At 36.3% G+C, this 21936-nt stretch overlaps 1 protein-coding gene across 5 annotated transcripts; it reads right to left on the bottom strand.

Moving 5' to 3' along the window:
- Nucleotides 1-301: 301 nt before the first annotated feature.
- Nucleotides 302-21305, bottom strand: tmem19 (transmembrane protein 19). 5 transcript variants are annotated; one of them, XM_079623284.1, is made up of 9 exons: nucleotides 21194-21305; nucleotides 19231-19359; nucleotides 18327-18476; nucleotides 16312-16425; nucleotides 14782-14919; nucleotides 12733-12987; nucleotides 2744-2953; nucleotides 1187-1212; nucleotides 514-1095 (listed from the first exon to the last, which is right to left on the bottom strand). In XM_079623284.1, the coding sequence occupies exons 2-9, from the start codon at nucleotides 19256-19258 to the stop codon at nucleotides 955-957; spliced, it is 1062 nt and encodes a 353-aa protein (XP_079479410.1). In that variant the 5' UTR covers nucleotides 19259-19359; nucleotides 21194-21305; the 3' UTR covers nucleotides 514-954. The 5 variants fall into 5 exon arrangements, with proteins under 5 accessions (XP_079479414.1, XP_079479413.1, XP_079479411.1 ...); XM_079623287.1 differs by lacking the exons at nucleotides 19231-19359; nucleotides 21194-21305 and adding an exon at nucleotides 18992-19165 and having other exon boundaries at nucleotides 484-1095; XM_079623285.1 differs by having other exon boundaries at nucleotides 500-1212; nucleotides 21194-21298.
- Nucleotides 21306-21936: the final 631 nt, after the last annotated feature.

Genomic DNA, 21936 nt, shown 5'->3' with positions numbered 1-21936 from the left:
AACCTCTGGAGATTTGAATAAGGTGTTATTGACTCTCCGTCTTCATGGGCCATCAGGCTCCCCCTGGAGGAAAGGACTTTATGTTCTATAGTGTCATTAGCCGCCCACGGCACCATGTATCTTTAAGCCTCCCTCACATCTTCTTTCTTTCAGTTGTGTACTGCACACAAGAAGAGTGTACTGCCATCTACCGTTCACTTCGAGTGTATACTGTAAACATCTCATATTATTCACATAAATAATAATAAAAAAATAAAATATATATATATATATATATATATATATATATTAAACTAATTACAGAAACAATAATACATTGTTTGACGGTGATCCTTAAAAAAATTATTACTTTAACAGTAACTATGAAGAACACTGGTTGCTTAACCATATGGCACATATGCTGCATGCATAGGCCTACTATGCATACTACAGTAAGCAAAAACAGTATGTAAAACAATATGCCTGAATCTTCAATGATGCAATGCAACTGACCCATGTAAAATGACAATGAAAACATTATTGTAAGGGTACTTTATTCAATGAAGTACACATACATTACAATGGAATATTTAACTGTGTTAATCTCTGACATACAGTAGACATAAGTAGCATAGACCGACATAATACATTTTGTGTAAAAGTACAGAAGTGTTTAAGTGATGTGAGAAATGGACTACATTACTTGCATAGTGTTTAATTAAGTGATCTGACCGATACTGAGATACTGAGATACTGAGATACAGATACTGAGATAGAACTATTTAGATTTTACAGTATTTTGAGCTTGGTGTAGTATGTTGTACTGCTTTAAATTAATTGACCTATTTGATGGGTAATTTTAAGGCTGGGAAAATATGTAACTTAGGGATTAAACATCCAAAAAAATGACACACTTCACCTTTAAAATCAATTACAAATATCAGTATAATAAGTAGAAAGAAAGAAATTAAGAGTTCACATTGTACTACTTCTTAAGAAGTCACTGTAAAATGTTTTTTGTTTGTTTGTTTTTGCATAAACTGACATGCGCCCAATAAAATCACATGATTCAGAGCCTAGGCCAGAATATCCAAGCAAACCCAGGCAGGAACATTGCTATAAGGACGGAAGAGAACAGATTCACTCCATTGTTATCCAGAATGGGTTTCCCACATATACGTTTAACACTTGGTGACTCGTAACTCACGACTTTCCCGGTGGATTCATCGTATCCTTGATGGAGAGGGAGAAATGGTCATCATGAATAATTAAAAAAAAAAAATAATACTAAAAGAAAACTAAGCACAAAGGTCAATCATAAATAAGTTTGTCCAATATAATGAAAGAGCATGTTTTGCGTGTTGGCTGTGTCAACACTGACCTTTTTACCCCCCTAACATTTTTTTTATTTTAAAACAAAACTGCTTCACAAATGTTAATATTTCCAAATATTTATTTTCATAATAACATGCAAAGCTAATATAATGCAACAACAGGTGGACAGCATTCTTTCCAGATTTGGAGTTAGGAGCATATTCAAAACTGTTATCAACACCTTCATTTTTATTATTAAAGTGCCCCTATTTTGTTTTGGGGATATCATTTTTATGTAGTGTGTAATATAGCTATTTGTGAATGTAAAAGGTCTGCAAAATTCTTAAATCAAAGTGCATGATAAATGGACTTCATGTCCCCCAAAAAAAGGAATCGATTTTGAACAGCTTGAAATGAGGCATCAGTAATTCAAGTCTTACTTCCTGCATGAACCTACTTAGGTTTGTAACAAATTTGCACAATGCGAGCCTATGGTCTAAATTGGCTGTCTACAAACAACATCACCTTTGACCTGCTCTCAAACACTGTAGTTGTAAGTCTGGAAGAGTTTGGTTCATGTTGTCGACAAGAAGCGGTTTTCTGCGCTGTGATGGCAAATTCACTTTGCATGCACTTCAAAAAGGATGCCCTTCAGGCTTGAATACAATAAAGCCAACACCATGGTTACTGTGTAAGAATATTTTGTTTTCTGATGCACTGTAAGCGGTAGACCAATCAAAACAGACTGGGCCTTCTGACCAATCAAAGCAGAGCAGGCTCTCGGAAAGAAGGGGTTTAGAGAGACCGGATACTTAAACCGTTACGGACACTGTGAGAAAACAGGTGATGTTGCTAAAAAATTAAGTATTATTTGACTTTGAATGCATGTAAACCTATTGTAAAAAACCTCAAAAATAAAATAACATTTAAAATAGCATAATAGGGGCACTTTAAATTAACAAAGTAACATTTGTTTATCTTTTATTTTGCACTATTAACATAACATCTGTCCCTTCCTCCCCTACTAGGCTTCTATGAGATGAGGAGGCTTTTTCTTATGGTAAGACGATTTGAGAGCATCTGTAGCGACATCTGCAGGATAGGAGGTTTGTTACAAATAAAGTGACAATTTTAGTCAGCCACGTAGATTAAAAGATGGATCTTGGGATTTTAAAAAACCATAATAGATCAGAAAAGTTTTATTTTTACCCAGTTCATCTCAACCATGAGCCAACTAACACGTGATGCCCATTCAGGGCTCCGTGACTTGGCATGACCAGTTAGAGTAAAAGGAGGGTATAAGTTTCTATTGCATAAAAAGTAAATTACCACTGTTAGTATGACTGGTACAGGAAACCTGGAATAATATTATGAGTATTTAATTTTATTTACCTTATAATATTTCTATTGATTTACCTTACTTAGATTTTATTTTAATCAGCCATTTTACCTGAATACTGCATGGTTGCACCGAGGACTGAGTCCAGCAAAGATCCAAACAGGCCCGCTATTGCTGCATACACGATGATAGGCCACTGAGGAACTGTCAGATGCAAATCTTTCACCAACAGGAGCTGCATGAAGAAGTACGCTACACCCACTGTGCCTCCACCCAAAACACTGGCCACTAATCCAACAGGAGTGACTCCGCCATTGGTACCTATAAACCATTTTATTTCAGTGAGGACAAAGGCAATTTTCTGAAATATCAACTTCAAAGAGGTCATAATCAGGTTTGAAAATGAACACGTGCCAAATGTAGGTGAAAATCCCCCATGGTGGGTAACAGTATACTAGCCAATTTGGAAGCTATGGTTAGTTCTGTCAATTTGCATGCCATCGCTATCAGAACCTCCAACATTAGCAAAACAAAGTTTAACACTACAGAATTCTAGCAAGGAGACATTTTCATTTAAACCCATTCTCACTCCATAGCCATTCGATAAATGCTCCAAATCCACTTTTGTGTGTCACTATACCCAACAAAAGTGCCCTCTGCCATCTTTATTCAAACGCTGCCTGTAAACCCATGCTTTCAATGAGAAATATTTGCTGTAAATACACCGACTTTGCGTCAGTGTATTTACAGCAAATATTTCTCATTGAAAGCAGTGGCATGGTCATTGTATCACTGTAAAATATTATATTGTCATTGTGATATTTTGAGGCATGATTATCACTAGCATTGTTATGCGCCGTGGGAGTGAGAGTAATGGGTTGTTGTTTTTAACGGATGTCAATGGTTCAGTACACTGACTTTTGTGAGGAAACCGCTGATCACAGCTGATGAATTGAAAGCCTGTCTACTAATCTTAAACATGGTTACCGTTAAACATTCATTATGGAACTACTCTACCAGCTAAATTTTGGAATAATACGATTTGTTAATGTTTTTTCTGTATTTGAAAGTGTCTTATGCTCACCAAGGTTGTATTTATTTGATTAAAAAAAATATAGTAAAAACAGGTATGTTAAAGAGGCTATATGCGTTTTTCTGAAATTTAAACTCGCGACTGACACATGTGGCCAAAAAACAGAACTGCTCTTCCTTTCTGCTCGCTCGTACGTGCACACTTCACAAGTCATCTGCTGCAAGGAGGTCAGGTCAACATTATGTTTACAGAGGTAAAAACAGTCAAATACATATATTGTTTTTTAGATAAGTGTTCTGAGTGATCTGAAACGTTTAACATGAACGCGCTTGACGTCACATCCGCAGACAGCGCGGGAAAAATCCGACCCGACAGAAAATAGGAAAAATAGGATACAGGCTTATAGGTGCACCCACTGTGAGCAGACAAGGTGTCAGTATGCTCATCAGGAGATGTTTGAGTCATAAATGGAAAAATAAAAAGGCTATTGTTTCGTTTATTTTGGGGAAAAAGTTCCATATAGCCCCTTTAAGAAATAGTACAATTTCAAATAACTGTTTACTATTTTAAGGGGGTCATAAAATGCATTTCAGATTTTTATATCATGTTTGTTTCTTGAGGTTATTATAAGTAATGAATTTAACCACGGATCTGCGAGACCGAAGGATGACCGTCACTACGGCCTAAATAGAATGAAAACCTTCATTCTGTCTTCTTTTGACACCTTATATAAACAACTATAAAAGCAGGCGCTATAAAAATAGGATGAATTGCGGGTCATCCTCTTACCTTGAACACCGTAGTGTTCCAAGTGACAAAGATATGGCTCAAGATGACTCATACCAAAAGGGTCTTGAGGAACAGAAGAATCTGCGTTATCTGAGCCTTGCTGGACAGCAGACATAAGAACTGCAGGCATTTCATAGAGGGTTCTATGCTCATGCTACTTATGACACAAAGAAAGAACAAATAGATTTGCAACGCAACAACTGTTGCTGTGGCATCCTGTGTAGACATGGTTTCAGATTAAAAATAAATGTACAGTGGGCTCCACAGATATTGGCACCCTTGGTAAATATGAGCAAAACTGAAGTCTTTCATTCAAAATATTCACAAAAATCTAACCTTTAACTAAAGTCAAATAGAAAAAAAATAGTATTATAAAATACAATTATTTTTTTCTGAAATATATGTATTCCACAGTTGTTGGCACCTCTACAAATTGTATTAAGCAAAAATCTAGGTGAAGTATATTCCCATTCATATGGTATGTTTTTAAGTTCACCTTAGGATCAGGAAAACCTACGTGATGAGTCATTGCTTCCTGTTTCATTTGGCTCTAAATATGTAGTGATACACATGCCAAATTCCTATTGTCATCCATCACTATGGAAAAGACCTGAGAATACAATGAGATGTACATGATGTGTGACAAAAGGTTGTTGAGCCGCACAAATTATGAAATGGCAATAAGATGTTGGTTTAATTGTTGGAATACTCCACTAGATTTCCACTATCCGGGCAATAGTTAAGAAGTTTAAATCAAGTGGAGATGATAATCTACCTGGAAGAGGACGTGTGTCTATATTGGCCCCACACAGAAGGATGGATTGAGTCACCAAACAAACTGTAAAGAGAACTGCAGTTGCTAGTTGGGTCTTGGTGTCAGAAAGTCTCCAAAACTATGATCAGACCTCACCTATATAACCACAACTTGTTTGGGAAGGTTGCAATAAAAGAGCCAGAGCCTTTAGTGACATCAAACTGGAATCTTATACAACTACAGTTTGCCAGGCGTTTCTGGAACTTTTAGTGGGACAGGGTTTTATGTTGAGGTGAGACTTTTGAAAAGACACCAGAGGTGGCTTTGGCATAGACAGAAACATAATGTAATGCTGGTCCATGTAGAAAAGTAGCTCAACCCCACTGTGAAGTATGGTGGTGGATCTTTAATATTGTGGGACTCATTTTCTTCCAAAGACCCAATTTGTTAGGATACACAGTATTATAAAAGCCATCAAGTACCAGCAGATATTAAATTAACACCTGACTGACTCTGTCAGGAACCGTGGTCGGATATTCCAGCATGACAATGATCCAAATACAAATTTATGTGAATATTTTGAATGAAAGACTAAGAGGAGAAATTGCACACACAAAAAAAGAAAAGAAAAAAGAATCAGCCAGTTTTGCTCAGATTTATCAAGGGTGCCCATAATAACAAAACAGCCTGTTGTGAAATATGAAGAACAAACAAAAATTTTAATCATCAGTCAGTCAGGCGCATCATTAAAAATAAGCTTCAGCCAATGCATTTGTAATGCTCAGATCTTCAGGATGGCTATGCAGAGTTTTTGGAGTGCAGAGTACTGCATTTGATACCATTGACCACAACATTCTTTTAAATAGACTCAAAAATTATGTTGGCATTAGTGGAATGCCAATGGCATTAGCATGGTTTAAATGATACTTATCTGACCATTATCAGTTTGTAGCAGTAAATGAAGAGATGTCTTATCGATCACAAGTTCAGTATGGCGTACCACAAGGCTCAGTGCTAGGACCGTTGCTGTTCTCTCTGTACATGCTACCCTTTGTGAGATATCATTTTGAAGCATAGCATTAGTTTCTACTGTTATGCTGATGATACTCAGCTCTATTTAAAGACATCAGAGCTACTATAAAACCATCTTCTGAGGTTTCATCCTGTGGTTTATCTCCCTCATGGCTCTTGGGATCCCTTTCACCCATCACTCTAGAGCAGGGTTTCTCAAACACTGATCAAACACACCTGAACAAGCTAGTCAATGTCTTCAGGATCACTAGAAACTCACAACTAGGTGTGTTTGATCAGGGTTGGAGCTAAACTGTGCAGGACAGTGGTTCTCCAGGACCGAGTTTGAGAAACCCTGCTCTAGAGGATATAAAGGGTTTACAAAATAAAAGTTAAACCATCTTCAAGCCCTCTTGAGGTTTTATTCAGTTGGACTGTATGTTGTTAACTGATCAACCTTTCCCTTTGAATTGGTTCTGTGCCCAGTTTTTTTAAACAAGCAGTTGTCAGCCCCATACTGAAGAAGCCCAATTTGGATTATTTTGAACCAAACTACAGGCCTATATCAAAACTGCCCTTTTTATCTAAAATCCTGGAGAGAGTGGTGGCGGGGCAGACTGCTTTTTTTGGCGGAGTTTTCACAAATGCCATTCAACTGAGACCGCGCTTCTAAAAGTATCAAGTGACATTTTGATGGCTGCAGACTCAGGACATTACACTGTTTTGATTTTACTTGATTTATCATCTGCAATGTATATATTGGACCATATCCATAATGTACTGATAAATCAGTTACAAAATGAAATGGGGTTCTCTGGGTCTGTTCTTAAAGGGCACCTATTATGGAATTTTGAAATTTACCTTTCATGTAGTGTGTAACATAGATCTAAGTGAACAAAAACATCCTGCAAAGTTTGAAATATGAAAGTGCACCGTATATAAAGTTATTGTCTTTCAAAAGTGAGAGTCGACTCTGAGTCATTTTTATGAATCGTTAGAAGACCGAAGCTTTTTCTCTGACTAGATGACGTCAACTTGTCAAGTTATTTGAATACGATACGCCCACTTATTGCGCTCCAAGGCCAGCAGGGAAAACATCATGGCGACGAGACGCTGTGTTCTGAAGTGCGGCTCAAAAGCAAACTTTTTTCATCTGCCCAAGGAGGAGCATTTGAAGACTAAGTGGCTACAATTCACTATACCACAGAAGTATAGTCCGAGCCTTGTGCTTTGTTCGCGTCATTTTGAAGACGATTGCTTTTTAAATGCAATCAAACTTGGATTCGCGAGCTGGCTGATATTGAAGAAAGGTTCAGTTCCAAGTGTATTTGCATCAGCTTCCTCCTCCGTATGACAACCTGTAAGTGTTATTAATAATTTTTGCTTTTATATTTTATGTAGCATGCTAAATAATTATTTTGTTTGTTGTGTAAGCACCGTTTAGCTTCTAGGTCTTCAATGACAATTGTATTGAGATATGTGATGTGTTTGTCGTTGTTTTCGGAGTTGTCTTAAAGAATAGAGTAATACCTCGTAGTAACGTAACTGCATTTTTTTTTGTGTAAAAACGTTATGTTTATGCATCGGGCTAACGCAAACAAAGACTGATTGTGCTTTTACAATATGAACTGGGCTATGCTCGCTAACATAACATTAAATTCTTTATCTTATTTTTCGTTTTTTACTACAAACTATAAAGCAGTGGACTATAATCATTATTATAATACAATTTAATTGATAAAAGCATCATTGTACTCCGTGTTAAAAATAAGTATTATCTCTGTAAACACTGCTGGGTCATCTGACCAATCACCGCAGATTAGAGTCGCGCAAAGGAGGGGTTTGAAAAACGAGTCGTTGAACGAATCATTTGGGAGTCGGTGAGCAAATCAGGTAAAAATAAATGCATATTATACGAAAACAAAAGTGTTTTTTGTCATTGCATGCATGTAAAACTGTTGTTGGGGACTCCCACAACAACATTAAGAACATTTTAAATGTCATAATAGGTGCCCTTTAAATAGTAATCCTCTTATCTGAGTGACAGATCATTCTGTGTGTTTAACAACAGCATTCTGTCTGAAATGTCCCCTCTGTCATGTGGATTCCTCAGGGCTCGGTTTTAGGACCTATTTTGTTTTAATTGTATATTAGCCCTCTTGGTGAAATAATTCGTAATTTTAAAAGTGTGTCATCACTTTTATGCTGACGACATTCAGTTGTACTGGTCATTCAAAGAGTCAGAGTTAATTAAGTTAAGTGAATTATTAGAATGCCTGTCTTGCATTAAGAACTGGTTAAACAATAACTACTTACAACTGAATACAAAAAAAGACTAAAACCTTAACCATTGATCCAGACCAAAAACTAACTCAAATCAAACAACACCTCTGTTTCTTGGGCTCATCCATCCAGTTAAAGGAACACTCCACTTATTTTGGAAATAGGCTCATTTTCCAACTCCCCTAGAGTTAAAGGCTTAGTTCACCCAAAAATGAAAAATAATGTAATTAATGACTCACCCTCATGTCGTTCTAAGCCCGTAAGACCTCCGTTCATCTTCGGAACACAGTTTAAGATATTTTAGATTTAATCCGAGAGCTTTCTGTCCCTCCATTGAAAATGTATATACGGTATACTGTCCATGTCCAGAAAGGTAATAAAAAAATCATCAAAGTAGTCCATGTGACATCAGTGGGTTAGTTGGAAGTTTTTGAAGCATCGAAAATACTTTTTGGTCCAAAAATAACACAAAATAAGACTTTATTCAGCATTGTATTCTCTCCCGGGTCTGTTGTCAATCCTTCACAGTTACGCTGATGGCGTAAGACGCTGATGACGTGTTATCTGGTGCGCCCGAGCTTCATTTATAGACTGAGGGAAACGCACGCTGTAAAAGTGTCTCATCCGCGACATGCACATTTACGCACCATTAAAAAAAATGATATCCACGCAAACAATGTAGAATAGCTTGTAGCGTGCGTCTCCCTCAGACTGTAAACGAAGCTCGGGCGCACCAGATAACACGTCATCAGCGTCTTACGTCAGCAGCGTCACTGTGGAGTCCTGAACGCAGATTCACAACAGACCCGGGAGAGAATACAATGCTGAATAAAGTCTTATTTTGTGTTATTTTTGGACCAAAAAGTATTTTCGATGCTTCAAAAACTTCTAACTAACCCACTGATGTCACATGGACTACTTTGATGATTTTTTTATTACCTTTCTGGACATGGACAGTATACCGTATATACATTTTCAATGGAGGGACAGAAAGCTCTCGGACTAAATCTAAAATATCTTAAACTGTGTTCCGAAGATGAACAGAGGTCTTACGGGCTTAGAATGACATGAGGGTGAGTCATTAGTGACATTATTTTCATTTTTGGGTGAACTAACCCTTTAAACAGTCGAGTTTTACCGTTTTCGAATCCATTCAGCCGATCTCCGGGTCTGGCGATAGCACTTTTAGCATAGCTTAGCATAGATCATTGAATCGGATTAGACCGTTAACATCTCTCTCATCTCTCTCCATGTTTGTTTTTAGCTCTGATAGTGTTATCTGTGTTTTATTGTTCTTTTATATAAATTGTTGCACTTTGTGATTTCTATCTGTGATAGGTGCTATATAAATAAAGTTTACTTATATTTCGCCCTGACGAAACTTACCAATTCACAAAATTAACAGAATGCATAGCTGATATAAAAAACTGGATGACTAGTGATTTCCTACTACTTAATTCTGAAAAAACAGAGATTCTAATTAACCGCATTCTTCCATCTTAAAAATATATCTAAATTACGACATATGCTTTCAATGCTCAGTTGCACCAAATAAACTGAAGGATTATATGTGACACCGAAGACTGGAGTATTAGTTGCTGAAAATTCAGCTTCGCCATCACAGGTATAAATTACATTTTAAAATATAACAATATAAATATATAAAATCACTCTAGTGATAAATAATGTAAAAATCTATTATTCCTGTATTTATTACAATTACTATATTACTGCTTTTACTGTAATTTGCCTTGGTGAGCATAAGGTACTTTTTTTTTCTCAAAAACAAAAATACTTAATTACAAAGTTTGACAGGTAGTGTACAGTAGTGGCCAAAGTGATGTCCAGAGGGAATATTTATTTGATTACTGATCGATTAAATGATCGAAATGTAAGAATATTTTCAAATATTTTAAATGTAAAGGGAAAACAAGGTTATTTACCTGACAAAATTATTTGGCAACAAAGGTAAACAAAAGCTAGAGGCTTTATTTTATCATGCAAAAACAAGCATAGAAAAAAATTGCTCACGAGAAAAAGCATTGAACAAAATGTTATTTTTTGCTATTAATATTTCTCTTGTTTTTGCATGGGTTCTTATTTTTTTTGTATGACATTTGGCATGTTTCATTGTGTTATCACAAATAAAACAATTGACAGAAATAAAATGACATCTTAGATTTAAGTATATTTATTATAAATCTGATTCTGAATGATTGAATTGCTTTGTTTTATGACTGCCAATCATTGTTTGTCGATACCATAAAAATCTAAGGCACTCTATGCACAACTAAGTAAAATCTTTAACTATTTTTAAATAATATCTAAATAAAAGGTGAAGATGTCAATTTCCCTAGGCCGGACATCACTTTTGGTGAAACATTCCGTTTGTGGTACTACTCTTTCATTTTTATGGTATCGACAAACAAAGCAATTCAATCATTCAGAATCAGATTTATAATAAATATATTTAAAGGGGTCATGACATGGTTTTTTTTATTTTATTATTATGTTCCCTTAGGTGCAATTATAGTATTACTATAGTTTTTTTTACAAAAAAACTTTTAAAATGTAGTGATTTATGACCTTTTCCCACCCTGTTTCTCATCCTCTGATTCAAACAGTCTGTTTTGGGGGTGTTTCCCCTTTAAGAGTTCAGTGTTAACGCCCACTGTTATGATTGGCTAACGTCAGTGCCTATGCATCAATTATTAACGCCCCCAGCCAGAACATTTACGGATTCGGCGCAACTGTTTAATAGCGGGTGATGCATGCGAAGCGATGGCTCTTGCAATGATACAACCTTATTATGTTTGAGCCGGAATCAAAAGAAAATGAACCATCACCACAACAACGAAGACTGGATCAGCCCGTGTCCACATGGAAAGTGAAACTATTTTGAATTAATAAAAAAAAATTAACCCGAGACACTTGAAAACGGATTATTGTTGCATAATTATCCTATAGCTTCATTTGCTAACAGTTTAACATTATTTAACTAATTCCAATGAAATGATAGGGTGTACCACGGACAAAAATGCATGCACAGACAGGCCATATTTGAAGATGCAGCATTGATAAAGGCAACATTTGTAATTTTCTATCACATGTAGGCCTACTAGAAAGGCGACATATTTTCAAGATTCTCTTATACAAATGTGTTTATATTAGCCATGGTAAAAAGTAAGTTTGCGTCGTCGTTATTGAGCCCAGAATAGTCGGCACGGACTTATCTTTGAGCAACAGTTTTCTGGCAAAGCCAAGCATCATATTGGGATTTTTTCCTCAAAACAGTCATCCTTAAATGTATAGAACACTGCCGTGACTGGGACGTCCGCAAAAAATAAAGTGCATCCATTTTTCCCTGACGACTGGATCTTTCAGCGTATTTAAAAAGTAGTTTAAAGTTTTAAATACATTACTTACAGTTTGCGTCGTCGATGTTGAGCCCAGAATAGTCGGCACGGACTTCTCTTTGAGCAACAGTTTTCTGGCAAAGCTCAAAACAGTCATCCTTAAAATGTATAGAACAAACGCTTAAACTAACACTGCCGTGACTGAGACGTCCGCAAAAAATAAAGTGCATCCATTTTTCCCTGACGTCTGGATCTTTCGCAGCGTATTCAAAGATGTTGTTTGTCCACAGCCAGGAACAGCACATCTGCGGCATCGTACTTTCCCTGTACACAGACCCACTCGCTGTCCGTCGACTGAACACTTGTGAGGCGCGCGGGCGCGGTCGTGACAATGATACGAAATGAGCGTAGTGCCGGAGGCGGTCGTATGCAAACGCTGGTACGTCACTTCGTACCGTGACGTCACTTCTTACCATGAATCCAGAACGAGCTGTATTTAGAGCTTGATTAAATAAATGATTCGTTTATAATGGGGAGGACGTCTTAAGCTATGAAACTTGCAGGACGTTTTAATGGTACAAATACCTCTTATATACCAAAAGATCAATGCAAATTTGGTTTCTCATGTCATGACCCCTTTAAATCTAAGATGTAATTTTATTTCTGTGTTAGTTAGTAGAGGTTCTGAATGGCAGGTAACTTAATTTTATAGCCAATTTGACTGGTGAAATAAAAAGTTAATTTCAAGCCCTGGACCATGATCATTGTCTGTGGTCATTTACAGCATCTGAGGCATCAGTCTGTGTTTTATTTAAACATAAACTGATTCCACATATTCTGCTAAGTTCCACAATTTAATTTGTGAGCTCTTTACCTGGTGGGACATCTCTCCATGAGGTGATGAGCTTGGGTGTGCTCTTACTAAGCACAGGACCCACCTCAGAAGCCCAGGTGTCCCCTGTGCTGCAAGCCAGGGCTCCTAATAGGGATAAGCACATCCATGAAGCAGAATATTGCTTCACAAAATCCACAGGTATTTCTCCAGGACCAGCTTCGATCATATATAGCAGGGCCAATTCTGTAGGAACTCCACCATTACAGAAAACTTGCAACCAGTTCCTCTGGCCACCTGCAGAGATTAGAGAAGTCAATATCAGTCATAATATCAGAGGTGGTTAGACAGCACTGGAATGATGTGTCTATAAACAAGAACTAAAAAGCTTAATCATTTTAAGAACGTTTTGTATTTTTGAGGTCGAAAATTAGAGCAATATGGCTCGGACCAAATTAGATTTTTGGAACACAACCTGAAATGTATCTCATGATAGAGCTGATAGAAACAACTAAGCCTCTGCAGAATTCAGAAATGGTGAAGAGAAAATTATGAGGGCCAAGCAGAGCAGAGCATTTTAAACCTTAATCCATTCGATAGGACATACTGTACAAACACTTACAGATTAAAAACCAAAACTGGAAAAAGTCTGCACATGTCCAATAATGTAGAAATGGCATGATGAATATGACACACAGAACGAGCTGTTGATAAATATAATGTAATAAATGACTGTTGTGACGTTCTAAAACTCTGCTTCCACTTATGTCTGTGAAGTGGAGTAGGAAAAAAATCCTAGCAGTCCTTTCTTCGGAATTTCATCCACAGACGCCTTTGTTAAGGACGTGGGATGGGGCATTTGTACTGTATGTCATGGCAACAACATATGAAGTATGACAATGATAATCTCAGGTAATGTTAGGCTATTATCTGCCAAAATGCAGGTTCGTCATGCGACAATTTCTTAGGCAAATGAGATTGGGGATTAAGAAGTTTGATTTGATTTACTAATTTATTTAACATGTTTAAAAATAGCTACATTATATGCATATTCACTTTTGAGTTGAAAGTATTAATTTAAAAATTCTTTCGTAAAAAATCTTTCAGTCAATAGCTATACCCATGAAATAAATGTATAAGATGATGTAACATTTTGGAGTTTTAGCAATCAGTCATTATAAAATGACTGATTGTTTCGCTAGATAAGACCCTTATTTCTCGACTGGGATCGTGTAGAGACTTTAAAGCTGCACTGAGACGGACATTTGAAACTTCTTTAAACATTGGGTTAGATAGTTGCCATTGAAGTCCATTCAGTGTAGAAAAATCCTGGAATGTTTTCCTCAAAAACCTTAATTTCTTTTCGACTGAAGAAAGAAAAACATGGATATCTTGGATGACATTTTTGAAAGTGAACTAATCCTTTAAGGCCATTTCACAATTTCAATTCGCACCCCCCACACTTTTCAGGATGGAAAATACGGAAATCCGTATAAATACAGAATCACATCCCTGCCTTAAAAAATTATGTGAATTGCACGGTAAGTATTTAAATACAACTAATGTCATTAACCTTATAGAATGACCTTTTATGCACACACCCAGTGAGTTAAACACAAGACAAACAACTAAAATTGAGATTTCTTTGGCTATTTAAATTAAAATTAAACCAAAAAAAAAGAGGATAGAAATAATGACCAAATATCTGAATTGTTAAAGGGATAGTTCACTTTTAAATGACAATTCTGTCATCATATACTCACCCTCAAGTTGTTTCAAACCTGTTTGAATTTCTTTATTCTGCTGAACACAAAGGAAGATATTTTGAAGAATGTCAGTAACCAAACAGTTAACTGGTCCCATTGACTTCCATAGTATAGAAGTCTATAGAATGACTATGGAAGTCAATGGGACCAGGTAACTGTTTGGTTACTGACATTTTTCAAAATATCTTCCTTTGTGTTCAGCAGAATAAAGAAATTCAAACAGGTTTGAAACAACTTGAGGGTGAGTATATGATGAGTTTTATATGAGTTTTTTTAATACGAGTTTTCATTTTAAATTGAACTATCCCTTTAAGTAGCAACTTACCTTCTTTGTAATCGGAGTCAATTTGTTTTTTGATGTTCCCCTTCCATTTGGTTAGTTTGGAGGATGTGACGAAAAAGGTGAACAAAGCTGCAAAAAAGCTCATGTTGGCCATAGTAAGAACAAAACCAACCAGCATCGCTGCAAAGAGGAGGAAAATGTTTATTTGCAATTTATTAATCTAGTCACATCATCAACAGTACAGTAAAGTCCATCGGCAGCAACATCAAGATGATCCAACTTTAATATTATATAATATTACATCCTATGCTATAGTAAAACATTTCCGTCCTAAATGATTAACTTTCACAAGTTAAACCCTCATCCTTCCGACTATAGATTGCATGTTGCATGTGTTTACGGATCATATTCTAGACACAGGGAGGGGAGCTGGTAGAGTTATATTTTGCTTAGGGGTATGTGTGCAATGCCACGTTCACTGAGCAGAGATGTTCCGATGACGATACATTAAATGTGTACATGTTTAAGGAATGTTTCAACTGATGCAAATGTATCACTAATGTATACACTGAAGAAATAGTTTCTTAATGTGGAGAGTGGGTTGTACCATGTGTTTTTAAACATAAGCTAAATGTTTTTCTACCTTCCAAGGCATCTGAAAGTCTCTCTGTGATGTATATAAGCTCAATCTTACTGTACTACAGTAAGAGAAACACGGAAACGCATAGACCTGGCATGAATACAACATCTTCTCAAGTTTCTATTCTGACATACAAGAACAAAGATACATTTTAAGATCTTGGCAAGATAACTGGTGTTCGGTCCCGTGAATCAAATAATAACGGGGAAAAGGCTTAATTCCAAGTCTACAATCTCCAAATTCTTTTATGATGTGAAATTAATGTAAACACAGGCAGTTGTGTCTTAAGGGGCGAATAAAACATCTGACATGTTAAAATAGATCAGTGCATTCGTGTGAATGCAGCCTATTACACCTGCCATTGTCTTTGATGTTATCAATTGTTACCGCAATTTTTCCTCACATATTTTAGTGTGGTATTAAAAAGCAACTATTATTATTATGAAGCACATGTTCCTTTATAATACAAATTTAAGATGTCTAAATGAGCTTTGGGCAGGTCTAACATTATTGAGTAGTTTGGTCATGTGACCACACACATTTATTTTGTGGTACTTGCAATAAAATGCAAATTAATTACTTAAAAATCATACAATGTGATTTTCTGGAGTTTTGTTTTAGATTCCGTCACTCACAGTTAAAGTGTACCAATGATAAAAATTACAGACAGTGGGAGAACCTGCAGTGCATCAAATACTTGTTCCCCCCACTGTATGTGAAATTCCAAGTGTGTCTGTTTTATGTTTTTTTTGTATTTAAAAAAAAAAACTGTTAGAAATGTTTGGGAGTTTTTTTTAAAGAATGAGCTTTTCTCTTTACAATCTGTAACGAGTGTTGAAACATTCAAATGTCATTCAAATGAACCCATAGAGCCATCTGAACTTAATATTTTGAAATATTGAATAATATTATAAATGAAATATTTTCCTCACCTCCTATGGCACCACCATGATCAAGACTCCTTCGTTTAAAGGCTCGAAATGTGATGAAAAGAGGGACCAGCACTGAGAACAGCCACCGCCATGGTGAGACTGGCTGCAGAGTACCTGCAAAACAGAGTTTTATATGCATTGAATTGTACATGAAAAGTCAGAATCCTCTGACTTTAACATTACCTTTTAGTTTAAATTTAGTTAACTATCGCAGCATTTCTAGGCCTGGAAATTACACTTTTTATATTCCCTAATATTTCCAGGAAAGTGGGACCCCTGCTGTTTAGTCAGCAGACAATTTCAATTTGCTTATAATTTAAAGGAACACTTCACCTCTGGAAAGATGAATGTGTATTTAAAATGGGTCATTTATGTAGAAGAAATGTGAAATTATTTTTGAATTTGGAGCCTTCTAGACTGAGAAAAGCCAGAAAATGTATTTTTGGCTTATGGGGATGAAAGACAACAACTCCCAGAATGCACTTGCTTCGCTGCCCTAGGAGGCCACGCCTACCGGTAAGAGATCGCAGTAAACAACAAGGCTATGCTACTAGTGAGTCTCCGTGAGTCTGCCCAGTATTTTGATGTCGCCCAAAATGTCCAGGATTCGGCTTTTGCGTTCTTCAGTCGCCATTCCTCATGTTTACTGTGACGAGCAGGAACGAGACTGACGGCCGCGGAGAACGATAACTTACGAGCCCGGTGGCGTGATTACTGATGAGTGGCGCCGGCGCCTGTGAGACGCACCGGTCTCGTATCTCTCACGGAGGAGCGGGAATTTTCCTAGCAATGTTAAAACGCACATCAAACGATCACTTGTTTAGCGTTCATGTAAACACTACATTCAGATTCACCAATCGGAATGAATTCAGTTAGATTGAAACAAAAGGTGTGCATGTAAACTATGAATGCGACTGCAGAAAGCAAAAGCCGAATCCTGGACATTTTGGACGATCTCGACGGCTGGACATGTCCGGGAAAAAGAGGATGGTCACCGCTACTACTCAGCTTTCTCCACAGAATAAGAAACTTTTAGCTTAGCTTCCAAATAAAGAATGGCTGACACTATATGTACATTCTGTGAGTGAGATCCCTCTATGGGCGGGTTGAAAACATGCGGAACAGCGCCTTCTACTGGATAAATGATGAGCTAGTGTTTGTAGTCTTACCCTTATTCAAAGAAATTTGACTTCCTGCTTTTTATGACGCAAATTGACGATTTTTGCGTCATAAAAAGCAGGAAGTGGAACACTTAAATCCTTATTTCTCCCATCTCAGGGGAAAATAAGGGAATAAACCATGACCATTCGAAAATGTGACTGGGTTTCTAAAGATACAAAGTCTAATGCAAATGGGTGAAGTGTTCCTTTAAATCCAATCATTTAATAACAAAAAGCACACTTATGCAATGCAAATGCTTAAAATTAAATTTGAACTTAAATTTGTACTTTGTTGAAATGCACACTGTAATTATTACGTTTTAACAACATATTTTCATTGTCATACTGTTGTCACACTTTGTTGTCAATTGTCACAATACATTTTACTCCAGTTTTCAAATTATTGAAAGTGTGCCTTTATTTGCAAAGTAACACACAATTGATTAATGATAAAAAAGCCAAATTGTTCTGTGATGAAAATTTTTGGCTAAGTCTGATTGCTGCAAACGCTTCAAAAATCCCAAGCAGGAGAGCCACAAGGACACACAATCCTGTGTGTAGATGGTGGAAAGAATGATGTATAAATGTCCATTTTTACCAATTTAAGTCACAATTTCTAGTGAGAAATAAGAACTGTAATTTCGAAATGTGTCCTTGACTATCTATAAAGTCAAATTTTCTATTAAGTTGAATTAATTTTAGATTACTAGTTGTGAGGCTAAGGTGTCTGAAACCAGTTTCCATAGGAGGCCCTCATACACTGACAGACTGGGCAACGAGGCTGGTTTCACACACAGCCCCTATGGATTCAGATACGACAAAGTAACTCCAAAGCATGAGAAAGTGAGCTCTCACCGTAGTAAGTGCTGGCAGTTATAGACAGGACCCAGAACGATAATGAAATTGCCAGTGTGAAACACAACACGATCATATACGCCATCATCTTGATGTAATCTTTGATCAATATACCATCCTCAAACTGAATGTTCATTGAGGAGCGCACAGCTATGGAGAAAATCAAACAGAATAGAGTAAAATGTCAACCAAATGTTGCTTATTATTTTCACAGGATTCAAAAATGATTGTGTTAAAATGTATTGGTAATCCTAGTGCTACCTTTCCTTTCAAAAACCTGTCATGCTCTGTGACAGTATGTATTGTAGAGAGGGGGGAATAATCATAGTTTTTGTCAAAATATTATAATTACTACACTCATTTAGATTAATTTTCAATAAATGATTAACTATCACAGTCAATATCATCCAAAATAAGAAAAGTATCAAACTGACAATTTTGAGAACTCTGTTGGGATGCCATATTATTTTATTATATAATATGGGACCCTAATATCTTATAATTATTATGACATAATTGATTATAAGTTTATTGTATTAAATATACCTGCAGTAACTATGATAAGTTAGACATTATGATTGTAGTGGATTTTTGTAAGGTTGTGTACAAGCTTCTAACATCATACTTGATCACTAACATGAATATTAAACTATAACCAACCACACCTGAAATAATCCTGCCACAAATACTTGTTCCCCACTTGCGCCATGTTTCCAGAAGTGCAGCCACGTTTGGATGTTTGTAATAGTAGTAATGAGCAAAGAGCAAAGGTCTATTCGCTGTGGAAATGTGATCTAGTAGATTGATTTCCGGTTAACTCAATACAAACAGCGAAGTCTGACCTATCAGGATAAAGTACACATATGACGCACAACGATTGGCGGAGGGCAAAGCGAGGGTTTACCTTGATTGGTGAAAATCTGTTGCTCCATGTCAGTAATTGGATAGCAAGCCGTCTATCAAGCGGGATCTGATCTTCTTCTTCTTTTGCTTTTATAGGGCTTCGCAAACGTCACTTGAGCACCTGCTTGTACTGTGGCGGGAGCAGAGAAAGTACAGCCTGTATTACTCTGTGCCGTTTAGTAACTCTGTGGACTAATAAAGACACTTTTCAGTTTTCACACTATCTGTAATTTGTCCTGAAACAACTTCAGAAACATTCTGTCATTTGTCATGTTTTTAAACATTTTCACCGTGTCTCAATGGATTGTGTTTAGTGACATTTTAAATATTTCTACAATAAAATTTTCCTTCTACAATAAAAAAGACTTCCTTGACTTGATATGGCTAATTTCATAGGAATGTTTTTAATTATCCTATGTGCACAGACTGCACAAAATACCTTTTTTAATTAAATTAAATTAAATGTAGCCTATTTATTTCAAATGTCATAAACTTATCTTATATCCAGTGTTGGGTGTAGGCTTACTCATTACTAAGTAATTAATTGCTGTAAATGTATTACTTATGATATATAATTTTGTTAAATACTGTATATACTATGATGCAATTCTATGCAAAAAAAATAGCCAAGTGGATTTAACATCAAAATTGTTGTCTAAAGTATATGAGAAAACTATGTACTGAGCAACTGAGAAAACTCCTCAATTTACAGCCAAAGACTTGCATGAACTGATGAAAGGATGGACTTCATGTTGGGACATCTTGCCGAATGCCATTCTTGACCAAGAAGAACAAAACGGCTGACTTGAATATGCTCAAATTCATTTGGATAGACCTGTGGAGTTCTGGAAGAATGTTTTATGAAGTGAAAGGACCAAACTGGAACTTTTTGGACCCATGGATCAGCGGTATATGTCTGGTGCAAAAAAAGGCAAAGCTTCTGAGCAGAAGAACGGCATCTCCATGGTCAAACATGGTGCTTTTGTTTTTGCAGGAAGTGGAAATCTTGACTGTATGAAGGACATCATGAATTCTTTGAAGTATAAAGCCATTTCAGATTCCCTGATATGATTGTAAAGCGCTTTGGGTGTACAGTACATGTGAAAGTGCTATATAAATGCGTCATTCATTTATTCATTCATTCATTCATTCATTCATTCATGCCTTGGGTGCAAAGACGGAAGCTTGATGATCAATGGACTGCCATCCCAAAGTATCCAAATCTACTGAAGCTTAGGCAGGGATCCGTCGTAGAATGTAATGGCCTCTTCTGTCTTCAGATTTAAATCTCACTGAGAATATTTGGTGGAATTTGAAGAAAGCAGTGGTAATGTGAAAACCAAAGATTATCAGTGATCTGGAAGCTTCTTCGAGCGAGGAGTCAAGATTTTAGTGGAGAGATGACAGAAGCTTTTAAGCTCTTAAGCGTTTGTTTGAGGTTATAACAAATAAAAGATTCTGCACAAAATTTGACTTTTGGGGGTTGAATAATTATACATTTTTTCCTATTAAATTATTTTTATTATATTTTTTTCATCAACTTTACATTCTCAGAATCCCTCAAATGTGTATTAATAAACGTTCTATAAGAGTTTAGGCCACTGTTGCCTTTGTTGAATTATTTTCATAAAAGCAGCAAAATGTCTTGCAGGTCGAGGGGGTTGAACAATTTTGATTGCAACTGTATTACAAACATTTTAAAAGCAAATATTCATAAAGGCATTATAAAAAGGTGACAGTTTTAATGATTCAATTAAAAACAATGATATTAAATCTATAACACCAGACATATTTTTAAACATCCCTTTATTTATTATTATCTCTTCTATTTAACTAAGCAATTTAATAGAGAACTACAGACTAGATATTATAGTAGACAATGACACATTTTACATATAGGTATTACAGGTATTGAATTTAAAATTATGATAGAAAGTAATTAATCGAATAAGAACTGCACTTACCAAGCGCTCTTACCCAGAAGAAGAAATGTATGATTTTTGTATCTCAATGTGACTCTCTGCATGAAAAAGCATGATAATGCATTTCAAGACAGTGATCACATGATATTTTAAAGGGCCCTGTGTTCTGGGACACCTTTGATGCAGACATGACCGCAGCTCAACATGGTTGCCAAGTCTAATATCAGGCTGCTTTTAAACTGTCGTAGGTTGCTTCTGAGGGTTAAAGGTTTGATGTATTCCATAAATTATATTTGACTTAAATGCTTAAACTGATATTTCACTCCACTTACAGTATACCGTGATGTAACTGTGCTAGAGTAAGGATATTTTTTTGTCAGGAAGGGACACTGGTTGGGAGCCTTTGCTTGCTCCTGTTAGCTCTAGCTTTATGAAAATAGACTGTGTTTATGATTGCTACTAGAGAACAACTTTTCAAGTTGAAAATCATTCAAATATACGTTTTAGGTTTGGGAGCAGCATGTCATTTTAGACCTTGGGGTTAGTTTTGATTAGTCAACAGGCTGTTTTTGTTATGCAGATTTGGCAACCCTGCAGCTCAATGACCATATTCATCTGCATGACGCATCAGATCATTTCTGAGAAACAGTTCATCACAATATGCAGTAAAATGACAAGTTGTTCTTTTTTGATGAAAGTATAGAAAATGGCCATGAGTAGCACTAGAATGTTCTTGGTCTTGTAACCCCTTATAAAACAAAAATGGATGAAATATACTGGGAAAC

This window comes from Phoxinus phoxinus (assembly GCF_949152265.1).
Source record: "Phoxinus phoxinus genome assembly, chromosome: 9".
Lineage (NCBI taxonomy): Eukaryota > Metazoa > Chordata > Actinopteri > Cypriniformes > Leuciscidae > Phoxinus > Phoxinus phoxinus.
The sequence above is the reverse complement of the archived record's forward strand: the minus strand, read 5'-3'. Positions and strand labels throughout refer to the sequence as shown.